The following is a 14,801-nucleotide window of genomic DNA, read 5'->3' as shown; positions in this document are numbered from 1 at the left end:
AGTCACTGCTTACCTCTAATGTAGGCAAACACTACCCAACACCCAGATGTTTGCAAACCTTTCCAACTGGTTTCTCTAACTCCACTCTCTGGCTCCCTTCAAGTCTTCCTACATCCCAAAGCTAGACTGATCTCCTAAAGTACAACTTTGACCTCCAACCAAATATTCTCACTCTCAAGACCTGACAGCTACTCCCTGCTTAAAGGCAAAATCCCGAGCCTTGAATTCAGCTCCCTTAGGGATCTTAATTTCAGAAATACTACTTTAGTCTCAAATTAAATTGAATGGCAAAGAAAGTCCCTTCCAACTTAAAAATCCTGTGATACTCATCCAACTTTACCTCTTACTGCTTCCACAATCATATTTAGCCAGTACTCCAAAGAACTGTTCCCTTTCCCACCTGGAGAGCTCAACACAGGTGTTTCATACAAAATATGTGTTTACTATTTTCTTAGAATAAAAGGAAAGGAAGCACCTGTTATTTTGCCAGATAACAAATCCAATGGAAATATTTACAGAAATTCTATAATGGACACTTTGATAAAGCAAATAATTTTTAAAGATATCTATTATTTTCATAGCCTGATCTTTCATATATCATTTCACTTAAAATGTGAACCATCTCTAGTAGTACAAAATGTGCTAAAGTAAGATAAGTTCCATTTTTACATTAATCTGCTCAAATTCACAAATGCCATTTCTTTTTCGTTCCCAACAATCCAATCATTTCAATGTTATGCTCCTTAATAGATTAAGAACATAAAATATCTCCCTACAATATGGGCCTTCAAAAATCCCTTCATAAGGGCATTTTCTCAAAGATCACACAAAAGATGAACAAAAAGAAACATGAAGTTGCTTGTTTGTTGTCCTGCTCCCTGAATCCCAGCAAAGCACTGTCCGATTTCCTTGACCTGATTTATTGTAGGCCCCACACACATGGAAATCTGTTTTCATAGCATATCAACGATGAGTCACTACATTTCAATGCAGACATCTTAATTTTTTCTTGAGCATATTATTCTAAGTTAGGGTATGGCATAATTGTCTCATCTTAGATATGTTCGGCTAAAATAAAGTAGGTATTATAAGTTAAATAGGTCTCTGTCTCTAAAAAAGTTCTGAAATTAGAAAAGAAAAACTTCCTTATGAGCAGTGAACCTGCTCCTCTCATATTACATAAAATCTCTCTTCTCATATTACTCCAAGGATTATTAAGCACATGTGAATTTTGTGAAATACAAGTCTGTAACACAGTGTGCAAAGCCAAATACTTTTAAGACTATTGCAAACAACTTGCTGCTTAGGAGTAGCTAAGGTTCATAATATCATCTAGCAATTTTTTGTTCAAATAGCTAATAATCCTGCTACAAAACCAATGTTACCTTTAGAAATACATATAAGTTCCTCTTCCTTCCCTCCCTCTCTTCCTTCCTCTTACTATTTCTCTTTCTTTCCGTCTTTCTCTTTCTTTTCCTTTCTTTAACTGAGGCTGAAAGAATTCTAAATCTGCTAATAATAATATAGGACTTAGGGACATCTGGGTGGCTCAGTAGGTTAAGTGTCTGCCTTCAGCTCAGGTCATGATCCAGGGTCCTGGGATTGAGCCCCTCATTGGGTTCCCTGCTCAGTGGGGAATCTGCTTCTCCCTCTCCCCTCCCTCTGCCCTTCACCTGTTCTCTCTCTCTCTCTCTTTCTCTCCTTCTCTCTCTCAGATAAATAAATAAAATAAAAATCATATAGAACTTAACCTTGAGAGATCTATTCATTTCATAGCTAAGCCATCATTCTATAATCATGGGAACCTCTTGGTTGATATCCCTGAGTGTACCTGGCTAACGTGACCAGTCTTTGTTTGGTGTAAATCTGACTACATTACAGTATTAGCTTTCCACCTCTCCCCCTATAGAGCAATGCATCCAACACCACATTCCCCTAAATGGATTGTAAAGAAAAATCATTCACACTGGTAGTGCATGTATATTACATTCCCATTGCCAAAGAGCTCATATTTATCTCTTACTGTAAAGCATATTGTATAATTCAAAGCACGCTATAAGAAACTATTCATTTCTCAGTAACTTGTTCATTATCTTGAGCTACTTGCAAACCTTAGATCATTCATGTTATTTGAAGTTGACCATCCATATTCTGGATATAAAAGTTTGCTATTGATTAACTAGAATAAGGCTAAGATTTAAGTAGATTTTCCAAACAGAGTGTTAGGGAAATTCCTTTTTCAAATTGTTCTTCAAATGCGTCTACATGTGTTGACATGTGAAGAGGTGTGGTGCAGTGGAAAGAAAACCATCCTCTAGGTCAAACCCCAGCTCTGTTGCTCACTAGCTGTGTGACTCTGGGAAAGTAATTCCATCTTCCTGAGCCACAGCTTCCTTCTCTGTACCTTGAAGATAAAAATATCTACCTTACAGTGTGGTTGTGAGGACTGAATGAGATCATGTGTGTAAGAGCGCTGTGGAAGCTAGAGCTGTGACATAGAGGTCTTGGTGCCCTGCAGTGGGGAAGAAAACATTATGAAATATAAAAATGATAACACTGTAAGTGGCAAAATAAGGACTACAAGAGAAGAGAGGGAAGTATAACTCTCAGCCAAAAAGACGGCAGGGCTCAGGAAGAGGCTGAGACTGGCTGACTCTGGGATGGATAAAGGATAGATGAGGGATAGGCAAGGTGGATTTCTTCAAGTGGGAGGAAGAAGCAAGGAGACTCTAAGGGACAGCCTGGACAAAAGCACACGGGCAGGGGGAGTGTGGGCCTTTGGGCAGCCATATAACTGAAGCACAGAGTGCTTATGGGAGTGAGGTGGGAGATGAGGGCACTGAGAAAGGAGCACCAGACTAGAAGAGCCTGTGAACCACACCAAGAAGTCTAGACTATCTTACATATGATGAGAAGCCATTGAATAGGAATACCAAAACAACAACAACAAAACAGTAAAAACCAGACCTGGTTTATAATTTTTTTCTATACACTAAGTTGTTTCTACTCAAGCTGTGTACTCCTAGATAAGAAACCTTTTGGGACACAGATTTTGACTGTAAATATGTAAAAAGAAGTTAAAATGCATTTATTAAACTCCTGTTCTGTGTCAGGTACTGAGTGAGATCCTTTTCATGCATTATGCATTATTGTTCATCTTTAAAACACAGGTGCAACATAGGCATACCATCCATATTTCAAATAACAGGAACCTAAGACTCAAAACAGATAAAGCCTTTTGTCCAAAGAACTAGTAAGAGCCACAGCTAGCAATAGAAATTAGATTTACCTAACTATTTATTGATGCACTATCTTCCTTATATGTTTTAGGTTACATGAATTATTACTCACATGCAACCAAAACTTCAGAGAAAAACAAGAACAAAAGGTTTTTTCTTTCAGTTAAATGAAAAATTTCTCAATGTAATTTAAGTTAATTTTAAGTTCCAGTATAGTTAACATACAGTATTATATTAGTTTCAGGTGTATAATATAGTGACTCAACACTTCCATACATCACCCAGTCCATCACTACAAGTACCTTCCTTAATCCCCATCACCTATCTTACCCATTCCCTACCCGATTAAATGAAAATTTAATTCCAATTACTTGTGGATACTATATAACACTATAAAAAATTTACTTATTGAAAAGTTTTAAAATTCTTACCTCAAGTACTACTTCAACACATTACATGTTTTTAGTCTATATAAACTACATGATATTTGTTTTTAAAAGACTGATACTTGTAGGTATAGCCTATTGGAATAGCTCTTGATCCCAAAGTCAAGAAGCTAATCATTCAAAACATATTTTTAATTAAAAAGAAAATATCAGGGATGCCTAGGTGGCTCAGTCAGTTAAGTATCTGCCTTTGGCTCAGGTCATGATCCCAGGGTCTTGTGATAAAGCCCAGTGTCCAGCTCCCTGCCTGGCAGGGAGTCTGCTTTTCCTTCTCCCTCTGCCATCCCATCTCCCTACCCCACTTGTGCTCTCTGGCTGTAACTCTCTGTCAAATAAAAGTCTTTTTAAAAAAAGAAAATATCAGAAAAGAAAGTCATTTGCGATCTCTATCATGAGTGACTCAAATACAAGTTATGTACAGCATGGTAACTGTAGCTAGTAATACTGTATAGTATATTTGAAAATTGCTTGGGATCCCTGGGTGGCGCAGCGGTTTGGCGCCTGCCTTTGGCCCAGGGCGCGATCCTGGAGACCCGGGATCGAATCCCACATCAGGCTCCCGGTGCATGGAGCCTGCTTCTCCCTCTGCCTGTGTCTCTGCCTCTCTCCCTCTCTCTCTGTGTGACTGTGTGACTATCATAAATAAAGAAAAATTAAAAAAAAAAAAAGAAAATTGCTAAGAGAGCAAATATAAAAAGGTCTCATCATAAGGAAAAAATCTATAATTATATATGGTAATGGATATTAACCAGACTTACTGTGGTGATCATTTCACAGTATATACAAATATCAAATTATTATGTTGTATACTTGAAACTAATTAAGATGTTTCATGTCTTTTATACCTCAATAAAAAATAAAGTACAAAATAAAATAAAAATAAATGACTCAAAATCTATGGCTTCTAAGTAACATTCTAAGAATATTGTATAAAAGTATACATAATCTTGGGGCATCTGAGTGACTCAGTTGTTTAGTGTCTGACTCTTGATTTCAGCACAGGGCATGATGTCGGGGTCCTAGGATGGAGCCCCACATTAGGCTTTGTACTCAGCATGAAGTCTGTTTATCCTTCTTCCTCTGCTCCCCTCCCCACACTCTGTCTCTGTCTCTCTCTCTCTCAAACAAATAAATAAGTAAAAAAAACCTGTACATAATTTTAAAGATTATTTTAAAATACATAGTCTCATAAATATTTTCAAAGACTTAGCATCGCCTTATTTCTTCTACACTAGCTAACTTTACTCAGCTCCAAGATTTACTTTATCAACAATGGTGAAAAGACTAATGAATTTTTAACGTACAAAACAAATATTGCCAAGCTCCACAAGAAGCATTAAAAATATATGTGTAGGGATCCCTGGGTGGCGCAGCGGTTTGGCGCCTGCCTTTGGCCCAGGGCGCGATCCTGGAGACCCGGGATCGAATCCCACGTCAGGCTCCCGGTGCATGGAGCCTGCAAAGTATACATAATCTTGGGGCATCTGAGTGACTCAGTTGTTTAGTGTCTGACTCTTGATTTCAGCACAGGGCATGATGTCGGGGTCCTAGGATGGAGCCCCACATTAGGCTTTGTACTCAGCATGAAGTCTGTTTATCCTTCTTCCTCTGCTCCCCTCCCCACACTCTGTCTCTGTCTCTCTCTCTCTCAAACAAATAAATAAGTAAAAAAAACCTGTACATAATTTTAAAGATTATTTTAAAATACATAGTCTCATAAATATTTTCAAAGACTTAGCATCGCCTTATTTCTTCTACACTAGCTAACTTTACTCAGCTCCAAGATTTACTTTATCAACAATGGTGAAAAGACTAATGAATTTTTAACGTACAAAACAAATATTGCCAAGCTCCACAAGAAGCATTAAAAATATATGTGTAGGGATCCCTGGGTGGCGCAGCGGTTTGGCGCCTGCCTTTGGCCCAGGGCGCGATCCTGGAGACCCGGGATCGAATCCCACGTCAGGCTCCCGGTGCATGGAGCCTGCTTCTCCCTCTGCCTGTGTCTCTGCCTCTCTCTCTCTCTGTGACTATCATAAATAAATAAAATTAAAAAAAATATATATATATATATGTATGTATATAAAGACAGTGCTGAGTCTGCATAAATGCAGAATATGATTAACAGGATTCAAAGGTTATTCACTCACGATCATACCACTAATCTTTTCTTTTTAGGCAAGATAAGGATGTACATTTGAAAGTTAGGCTATGCAAAAAGATGTAAAATAAGTGCAAACAATTCCAAGCAAAAAATCGTTATCTATTTTCACTACAAATGAAATGCATACAGTCAGTGAGAAACCGGGATACCAAATTCCTTCCAATTATTTCTTACTTTCTTAGAGAGCCGAGGTAGCAATAAAGACATTTACATACACTGAAAGGTTCTACCACTGGAGAAATATCTAAGAGAGACAGAATGCAGGAGATGGAGAGGTGAGGGTAAGGTTCCCACAGTTACTTAATGGGAAAAGTGCCCCCCACCCCATCTTAATTACCTTGCAGTGAAATATGGCGATCGTCGATGCCCAAGGAAACCTGTTCATCCTCGGTGGGAGGCACAGGACTAGATGCCATGCTTTGACTCAACGGAGATTATATCATGTCCATCTCAGTTAAAGAAGCGAACTAAAAGTAAAGGATAAATGCTCATTAGTGACTCTGCAACTCTGTGTTTCTAGCAAACACACACTGCCAGAAGGCAACAGCAAATGAAACGTGCCCTTCCAAGAGAAGCAGTTTTCTAGTGAGTGTTTCTGTAGTTCATGAGGCAAAGTGACCACGCCTTCTTTTTTTGAATCATAATCAAGATTTTGCCCTGTGACCTATTCGAGCTGCTGGCAGGACTCCCGACCAGCTAGCACTGTGGATTCTACACCAGGGGCGAAAAGGGAAGCCACCCAATGAGATTCCATAACTTGCTTGGGGGAAGTAAAGTTGACACAAAGTGACGGCTTAGCTGTTTGGATGTATTTTATCTTTCACTTCAATCTGCAAGGATTTTCCTTATAACTTTTTATTTAACTTAGTTCCTTTCTGCTCCATAAATGTTGCCATTTACTGGAAACAATAACTGAGCTTGCATAGCTTGCAAAGTGAAACTGAAAAAAAAGTATATCAAGAAGGATGTTTTGATAAAGTTATCTGTTATATTGAATTATTTTCCCAAGCACTCACTTTTCCACACATTTTTTTCCTCTAACCCCACTTTGACTCTTAAAGAATCCTTCCAGTAAGAGTTAATTTTTTATTACTTCATGCATGTGTACACCAGTAATAGTATCCTGGGGGCTGAAAAACTCGACTTTTCCTACATAGATGATGACTTTCTTATCGAAATAAACCTAACCAAAAATATAAAATGTATTAGGGAATGAATAGAAAAATGGGTAAATGTACAGACACCTGATCAAACAAATACAGCAAAACATTAGTGGTAAAATCTATATGTTCAATGTGTTCTGGGTATTCGCTGTAAAAGTGTTTATCTTTCCTGCATGTTGGAAATTCATTATAATAAAGCAGTGGGAGGGAGACAACGATAAATAAACCTGAGGCCAACAGCTAGATACAATCAATCAGACCATTTTATCCAAAGAATAAAAATCATCCAACAGTTTAATGCTAGAGCCAGACTTCAAAGATCCATCAGTCCTTGAGCAAGGAGGTTGTGGCATTGGTGGATTCCTGGCATTTCCAGCTCCAAACAGGATAATCAAGGTTGTTTGTAATGACAAGCTAGGGAAGAAGGTCCTCATTAAGTAAAACACTGATGAAATCACGGGAGACCTTAAGAGCTTGATTGCAGCCCCAAAATGGCACCTGTTGGAAAAATATCGTCCTGAAGAAGTGGCACATGATTTTTCAAGACAACATGCCTTTAGGGGGACTATGAACTCCAGGATGGGATGGATCTGGAGCTTTATTACCAGTAGAGGAGAATTCTTAACCCCTGTCCTGCCCTGCCCTGCCCTCTTCTCCCATCCTCCCCCCCACACTGGTATAGATGCTTGTTTTTAAAAATTCAAGTTAATAAAATCTTAGAAGTTGCCAAACAAAAGTCTTTCAAAATTCTGTTTTCCCCACTCTGTTTATCATCCAAAACCCCTTTATTATCTCTCCCACGGACTGCTGTTGTTAAAGATTTTACCAAAATAAACTATGTTTGTTAATTAATAATTAATTTGTTTTACCCTTGGAATTAAGATGAAGCAGAGCCTGCCTGCCTTAACAGTGTTACTATACTGAGTTGATAGGCTTCTAACCAAAATGAAAAGCTGTTTGTTAGTTCAAGTGAGCCTGTGCAGCCTGATGCTTGATAAATGTACAAATGTTTTCAGCTTTTAATGTACTGAGGACCTCTACTACCTCTTGCCATACTCAAGGGCTCCTGAACCCAAAGTGAAGACAAAGTACTTCTTTATGATGATGGGAGAAAAACTGAATTCCAGAATGAATTTCCTAAAGGCATCCACTATTCCATGCCAGGACTATTTTCTTAAAGGGGGTATAATAGCAATAGTAGCAAACACTTGTATAGCACTTACTATATAAAGGCACCGTTCTGAGCACTCTGCATATATAACCTCAATTAATCTTTAAAATAACTATACGAATTGGGTACTCTAATTATCCTCATATTTGAAAGACCAAAACGAAATGTCACATACAGTTGTCTACGGACATATAGCTAATAAATGATGGAACTAAGATTTGAAGACAGGTGGCTTTGGCTTCAGAGTCTATGCTCCTAACCAATATATGTTGGTACCTCATAGAGCTAGCTAAAATTGCCATGTTTTATTTATTCTTTCTTTCATTCATTTATTCAACAAGTAGTTAAACATCCTAGCTCCTGCTCTCAAAGCATTCAATCTTTTTTTTCTCCTTTTTTTTTTTCCTTTTTTTTTTTTTAAGAGAGAGAGGGAGAACACGTACATGAGCAGGGCCAGGAGTGGGGATGTGCAAAGGGAAAGAGAATCTGCAGCAGGCTCCATGCTTAGGGCAAAGCCCAACACAGGGCTTATTCTCACAACCCTGAGATCATGAACCTGGCTGAAATCAAGACGTGGTCGCCCAACAGAGCCACCCAAGTGCCCCAAGGAATTCAACCTTCTGAGAATGACAAATGAACATAATACTGAGTGAAATCCTCTAAGAAATGTATGTAGAAGGTGCTGTGGAAGCAAAGAAGAAGGCATGTCCCACACCTGAAGCTGGAGAGAGATGTGACTGTCAGGAGTACACTAATTATAAAACAGCATTTCACTCCAAATGATCCCATTTGCATTATTCGAATACCTTGAATTTAATAAGAATGTCTCTGAGAATCACTCATCACCATGCACTATTAATCAAATATAAGGTATTAAATGTAAAAGAAAGAATTTAAAATAAAAACAGAACAATAGAGAACAAAGTGATAATCAGAAAATCAAATATTCCTGCTCTAGAAGGGTAGGTGAAATCCACTACATTGTATATTAAAGTTGAAGAAAAAGAATGTATTAGTGAAAAGAAGTCTAGACCTTAAAATAACTATAGTTGACCCTTGAACATGGGCTCGAACTGCACAGGTCCACCTGTACAAAGATATTTTACAGTAGTGAAAATACATTTTCTCTTATGATTTTCTTGACATTTTCTTTTCTCTAGCTTACTTGATAGTAAGAATACAGTAAGTAATATATATATTATATGTATATTATGTATTATATATACATGCACACAAAATATGTGTTAATCGATTGTTATCTTTATCTTGTTGTCAGCAAGGCTTCAACAGCAGGCTATCAGTAGTTAAGTTTGAGGAGATTCCAAAGTTATACGTGGATTTGCAACTGTGTGGGTGTGGAGGAGGGTCAGCGCCCCTCATTCCCACATTGTTCATGGGTTAACTAACTGTATCTGCTTGAGAGGTTTCTGGGTGTTTTTTGCTATTGTTTTTTATTTTTTTAAGATTTTACTTATTTACTCATAAGAGACACACAGAGAGAAACAGAGACATAGCAGAGGGAGAAGTAGGCTCCTCGTGGGAAGCTGATGCATGACTGGATCTGGGACTCCAGGATCACGACCTGAGCCAAAGGCAGATAGACGCTCAACCACTGAACCACCCAGGTGCCCCAAGGTTTCTGTTTTTAATGGGGAAAACTTATTAGCAATCAAGTCAATAAAATATAATAATTTTTTATTTACTGGAGAATTTCTTAGAGCTTCTAAAATATGTCCATCAAAAGTAAAATTAGGGCAGCCCAGTGGCTCAGTGGTTTAGCGCCGCCTTTGGCCCAGGGCGTGATCCTGAAGACGAGGGATCGAGTCCCACGTCAGGCTCCCTGCATGGAGCCTGCTTCTCCCTCTGCCTGTGTCTCTGCCTCTCTCTCTCTGTTATCTCTCATGAATAAATAAATAAAATCTTAAAAAAAAAAAGTAAAATTAAACTTTAAAGACTGAATCAGTTCAAAGTGATAGATGATTAACCCAAATACTGTCTTAGTACAATTATTTCTCAGACTGTACTACAGAGGTCATAAGGACCTGACTAAAGATAATTTATGATGACATTTCCAACACAACTGTTTTTGGTGAGAAACTGTTGATATCTCCAGGGTGGAAGTTATTTGTTAAATAGGGCCCATGAAAAACTGGAACAAAGTAGAAAAGAAAACCTTTGAGAGATTTCTCAGGATCTGAATTACGAAGCTAGAAAGATTATGAAAAAGAAAGGCAGAAAGAGGAACAAGGGCATGGCCACAGGCTCACAGGAGTCACGAGGGTCTATCAGGAAAAAAAACCCCAAGGCCATCATCTATGTTCCAGCTTCCCTGTGCAAATAGATTTGGCAGGGAAGAGGCCTTCCGGGGGTTCCTCATAGCTTGACTTTTCCTTTTCAAATAAAAGTTACATACAATTATGTGACAAATCCAGGGATGAGAATGAAAATAACGGACCATCCGCAGACCCATAACCAAGAACTCAGTAAAGAATTAACAGAGTGGCATTTAAAGATTCTAAAATCAAGTGGAACGGTGTGGAATTGTGCTTTTAAAATTCATATAAATTGGGCAGCCCCGGTGGCTCAGTGGTTTAGCGCCGCCTTCGGCCCAGGGTGTGATCCTGGAGACCCGGGATCGAGTCCCACGTCAGGCTCCCTGCATGGAGCCTGCTTCTTCCTCTGCCTGTGTCTCTGCCTCTCTCTCTATGTGTGTCTCTCATGAATAAATGGATACAATACTTTTTAAAAAATGAAAATAAAATAAAGTTCATATAAATTAATAAGCACACTTTTATAAATGGCATAGCAATTTTAAAGTCACTGTGTTTTGCTTAGGCAATACATCTTAATATCCTTTTGGTGTCTCTAAAACCTCAAACACAAGAATTTCCATTTTTGAAAGAAACTTTGGCATTTACTTTGGATTATTATAATTCGAATTTTTTCAACTCAAAAATCAAATTTGAATAGAGGTTATCTCTCGTGAACAGAATTATGGGTGATTTTTATTTCCTTCCTTTTGCTTATTGACATTTTTAAAATTTCAAATGGTGAATGCATATTTCTGCTGTAATAAGAGAAACATTTTTGCTTTTATTTTAATCAAATGATGACAAAATAAAGAACAAGGTATTACTTAGTTCAGGATCAGTTCTCCAATTGATTTGCTATGGAACATGTAGATCTTCATAATGAGGAAAATACACTTGACATAAATTAAATATTAGAAAACTTTTCTGTCTTTTTCAGAAATTTCCAGAAAAGATTCCCAAAATTCTTTTTTGTAGCTTAAATAAGGTCTCTTATTTTTGAACACTGGAAAAACGCAGTGTCAGCAAGAGGAAAGGGACATCTGTCTCATGTTCAGAGGCTGATCAGAAGGTATACCATGGCAAGACAATGTGGGTACACTCAGGTAATTCTTTAGTGCTTTAAAGGTCATCACTTTTTCCCATCACTTTTTCCTAGTCTTTATCTGCACCATGTTATTTATGATCCACCTAGCAATTCTGAAGGATGTCCCTTTGTTGGTTGAGTTATAGAGCTATTCCTAGCAACTGACAGTCATTAGCTTTTATCTGCTTACAAACTCACATAAGATAGTTGGTGGCACATATGCAGTAAGTTTCTTCACCTTTTTTCCCATCAACTTTTCCTAATTCTGTTATCACCTGTCCTTTCATCATCCCTGGACCAGAAGCTCTTGGTACAAATCCGCAGATTGGGTGACTTTTTTGATTGATGTACAGTTGACACACCAGGGTACATTAGCTTCAGATGTACAACACAGTGATTATGCTGTGCTATGGTGAATTATTATTCACCACAAGTGTAGCTGCCCCTTCACTATACAACTTATTATAACACTATTGACTATATTCCCTCTGCTGTACCTTTTATCCTCATGACTTATCCTTTCCATAGCTGGAAGCCTGTATCTCCATTGCCCTTTATCATTTTGTGCCTTCTCCTACATCTTTCCCCTCAGGCAACCATCAGTTTGTTTTATGTATTTATGGGTCTGTTTCTGCTTTTTGTTTATTTAGATTCCACCTAGTGAAATCATACAGTATTTGTCTTTCTCTGTCTGACTTATTTCACCTCATAATACCCTATAGGTCCGTCCATGTTGTCTCACATTGCAAGATTTCATCTTTTTTTAATCAGTGTATAACATTCCATTGTATACATACACCATATCATCTTTATCCATTCATCTATTGATGGACACTTGGGCTGCTTCCATATCTTGGCTATTGTAAATAATGCTGCAATAAACATAGAAGTGCATGTATTTTTTTGAATTCGTGTTTTTATCTTCTCTGTGTAAATACCCAGTAGTGGAATTATTGAATCAAATGGTACTTCTATTTTTAATGTTTTAAGGAACCTCCAGACTGTTTTCCACAGTGGCTGCACCAGTTTACATTCATACCAACAGTGTATGAGGATTCCTTTTTTCCACATCTTCACCAATATTTGTTATTTCTTGCTGTTGTTGCTATTGTTGTTTTATTATAGCCATTCTGACTAGGTAAAAGGTGATGTCTCATTGTGGTTTTGATTTGTATTTCCCTGATGAGGAGTGATGTTGAGCATCTTTTCATGTGTCTCTTGGCCATCTGGATGTCTTTGGAAAAATCAGACCAGATAACTTTTAAGCTCCACTCTACTCCACTATTTCTTTTCAGGCACTTTATTTTTCTAAGGACAGCCACAAAATGACAGAACAATCAATTTTAACTATTCACTACACTTTTGGGAAAAAAAATATGTAGCAGTTCTCTGGATATAAGACTACTGCACTTGTTAGCTCACAACAAAGCAGTGTCATTCACCAGCCAATACCAACTGTGCTGCTAAACCACCCTCTCCATGATAATAACGTTCTGGGTGAATGTAGCCACTTCGGTAAAAGAGCCCTGTGTTGGCCTTGACCAAGTCCCAAATGCTCAGAACAGCAGTGGCCACTGCTAGAGAAAGGGAATGATAGTATGTATACTACAGAGTGGCTGGTGGAATTCAATAAAAAAAAAAAAAACATGAAACTTAAAAACCATAGTAACACCTAACATTTATTGAGTGCTTACTACAGTAGATGCACGACAGTATATAAATGGTATTTATTATAATTTGTGAAATGAATTTATCAAGATTCTCTCCCTTTTTAACCATCAGTAAAAATTAAAACCTTGTCACAATACTAAAATGAAGAGTAAAAGAACTTAAGGATGAAAACTTCCCAAATTATGAATGCTGATGTGCTAAATTAGCACAGACCTAGAAAGCCTGCACTTGGGAAGTAATTATTTTTAATTTCTATTGGTACATTTTTTTTAAGAATTTTATTTATTTATTCATGAGAGACAGACAGAAAGAGAGAGAGAGAGAGAGAGAGAGAGAGAGAGGCAGAGGAAGAAGCGGGACCTGATCCTGGGACTCCAGGATCACGCCCTGGACCAAAGGCAGGCTCCAAACCGCTGAGGCATCCCAGGGATCCCCACATTGGTACATTTTTAACCTTGGAATTCTGCCCTTCTATCACACACTGAAATTTTCTAAAGATCATGATTCTTCCAGCAAAAGTTTCCTGCCTTTGTTACCACCAGGTCACCAATCTCCCCAGAGCCCTGGATATGTCTTTAAGTTTTAAGTATTGATAATGGTTTGGGTTGCTTCTTTTCCATATGTATTTCTTCATTTCTTTAGTCATCACCTCTGTCCGTGACCTGATTATTTTGTCCCTAAATTGCTACCAAAAATTCCTGGCTTTCCTATTAAGTCCAGCTTCCCTATCCCTATCCTTGAAGAATCCCTAAAAGGAGTAGAACATGGGGCAGAAGATATAGCAGGAGTTGAGGATGACACAAAGACCCAAAAATAAACAAAACAGTATGTTGGTGATAAGGGCTGATAGCAAGATTTTAGGCAAGTCTCCACAGCAACAGTAAGACTCCTAGCCCTCATCCACCCTCTTCTTCCAAAAGCATCAGCAGCGAGACCTACTCACTAGATCTCCAGCTGTACCCATAGGTGGGATTCCAGAGGATTCTCTCCTGGAGAAAGTAAAAGCCCCTAGAGAGGACTACCAGATCCTGATATTTGGGGTTCCTATATGGAAAGGTCAGTTCTCTGCCAAATCACCCTATTGTGAAATTCCATTAATTGACTTCTTCATTCCCCACTCTTAAATATGAACAGACAGCCAAATATTAGCAGTCACTGAAGGTAAGCCCCCAAGAATGAAAGGAGGGATCAAAACAAAAAGAGGAATCTAGAGGCAAATGTAGGAAAGAAAAGAAAACTTCAGGGAGAAATAAAAACTGAAATTGATCATAATTGACTTTTTTTTTAAAAGGACACCATAAAATTAATTTTAAAACTCATAAAAGGCTTCACAGTATCAGTTACAAATATAATCAGCATTTTCCATTTTACACCCTCACGTGACAATGTACATACAACGAAAGATACATCACTAGCTTTTTCTTTACTCACTGGATTTTTAATAATACCCAAGCAGTAATCTTTCCTCTGCTGTCCTGCCTGCTACTCCCTAGCAGTGTACTCAACAAACTTCTATTTCCTTTAAAAAAAAAAAAAAGAAAGAAAGAAAAA

General features: G+C 37.9%; 1 protein-coding gene and 1 pseudogene across 8 annotated transcripts in view; one reads left to right on the top strand and one right to left on the bottom strand.

The window, feature by feature from the left end:
* Nucleotides 1-14,801, bottom strand: part of SYNE2 (spectrin repeat containing nuclear envelope protein 2) — a 321,249-nt gene that overhangs the window by 264,262 nt on the left and 42,186 nt on the right. For 7 of the 8 annotated variants that reach the window (XM_072762566.1, XM_072762568.1, XM_072762570.1 and 4 more), the window contains exon 1: nucleotides 6,187-8,285. In XM_072762566.1, coding sequence (XP_072618667.1) covers nucleotides 6,187-6,265 — 79 coding nt within the window. In that variant the 5' untranslated portion in view covers nucleotides 6,266-8,285. Of the gene's footprint in view, nucleotides 1-6,186; nucleotides 8,286-14,801 lie in introns of those variants that run through there. The other variant, XM_072762565.1, reaches the window with a different exon arrangement.
* LOC112921291 (ubiquitin-like protein 5 pseudogene) lies at nucleotides 7,310-7,623 on the top strand (annotated as a pseudogene).

The sequence above is a fragment of the Vulpes vulpes genome, chromosome 6 (genome assembly GCF_048418805.1).
Source record: "Vulpes vulpes isolate BD-2025 chromosome 6, VulVul3, whole genome shotgun sequence".
Lineage (NCBI taxonomy): Eukaryota > Metazoa > Chordata > Mammalia > Carnivora > Canidae > Vulpes > Vulpes vulpes.
The sequence above is the reverse complement of the archived record's forward strand: the minus strand, read 5'-3'. Positions and strand labels throughout refer to the sequence as shown.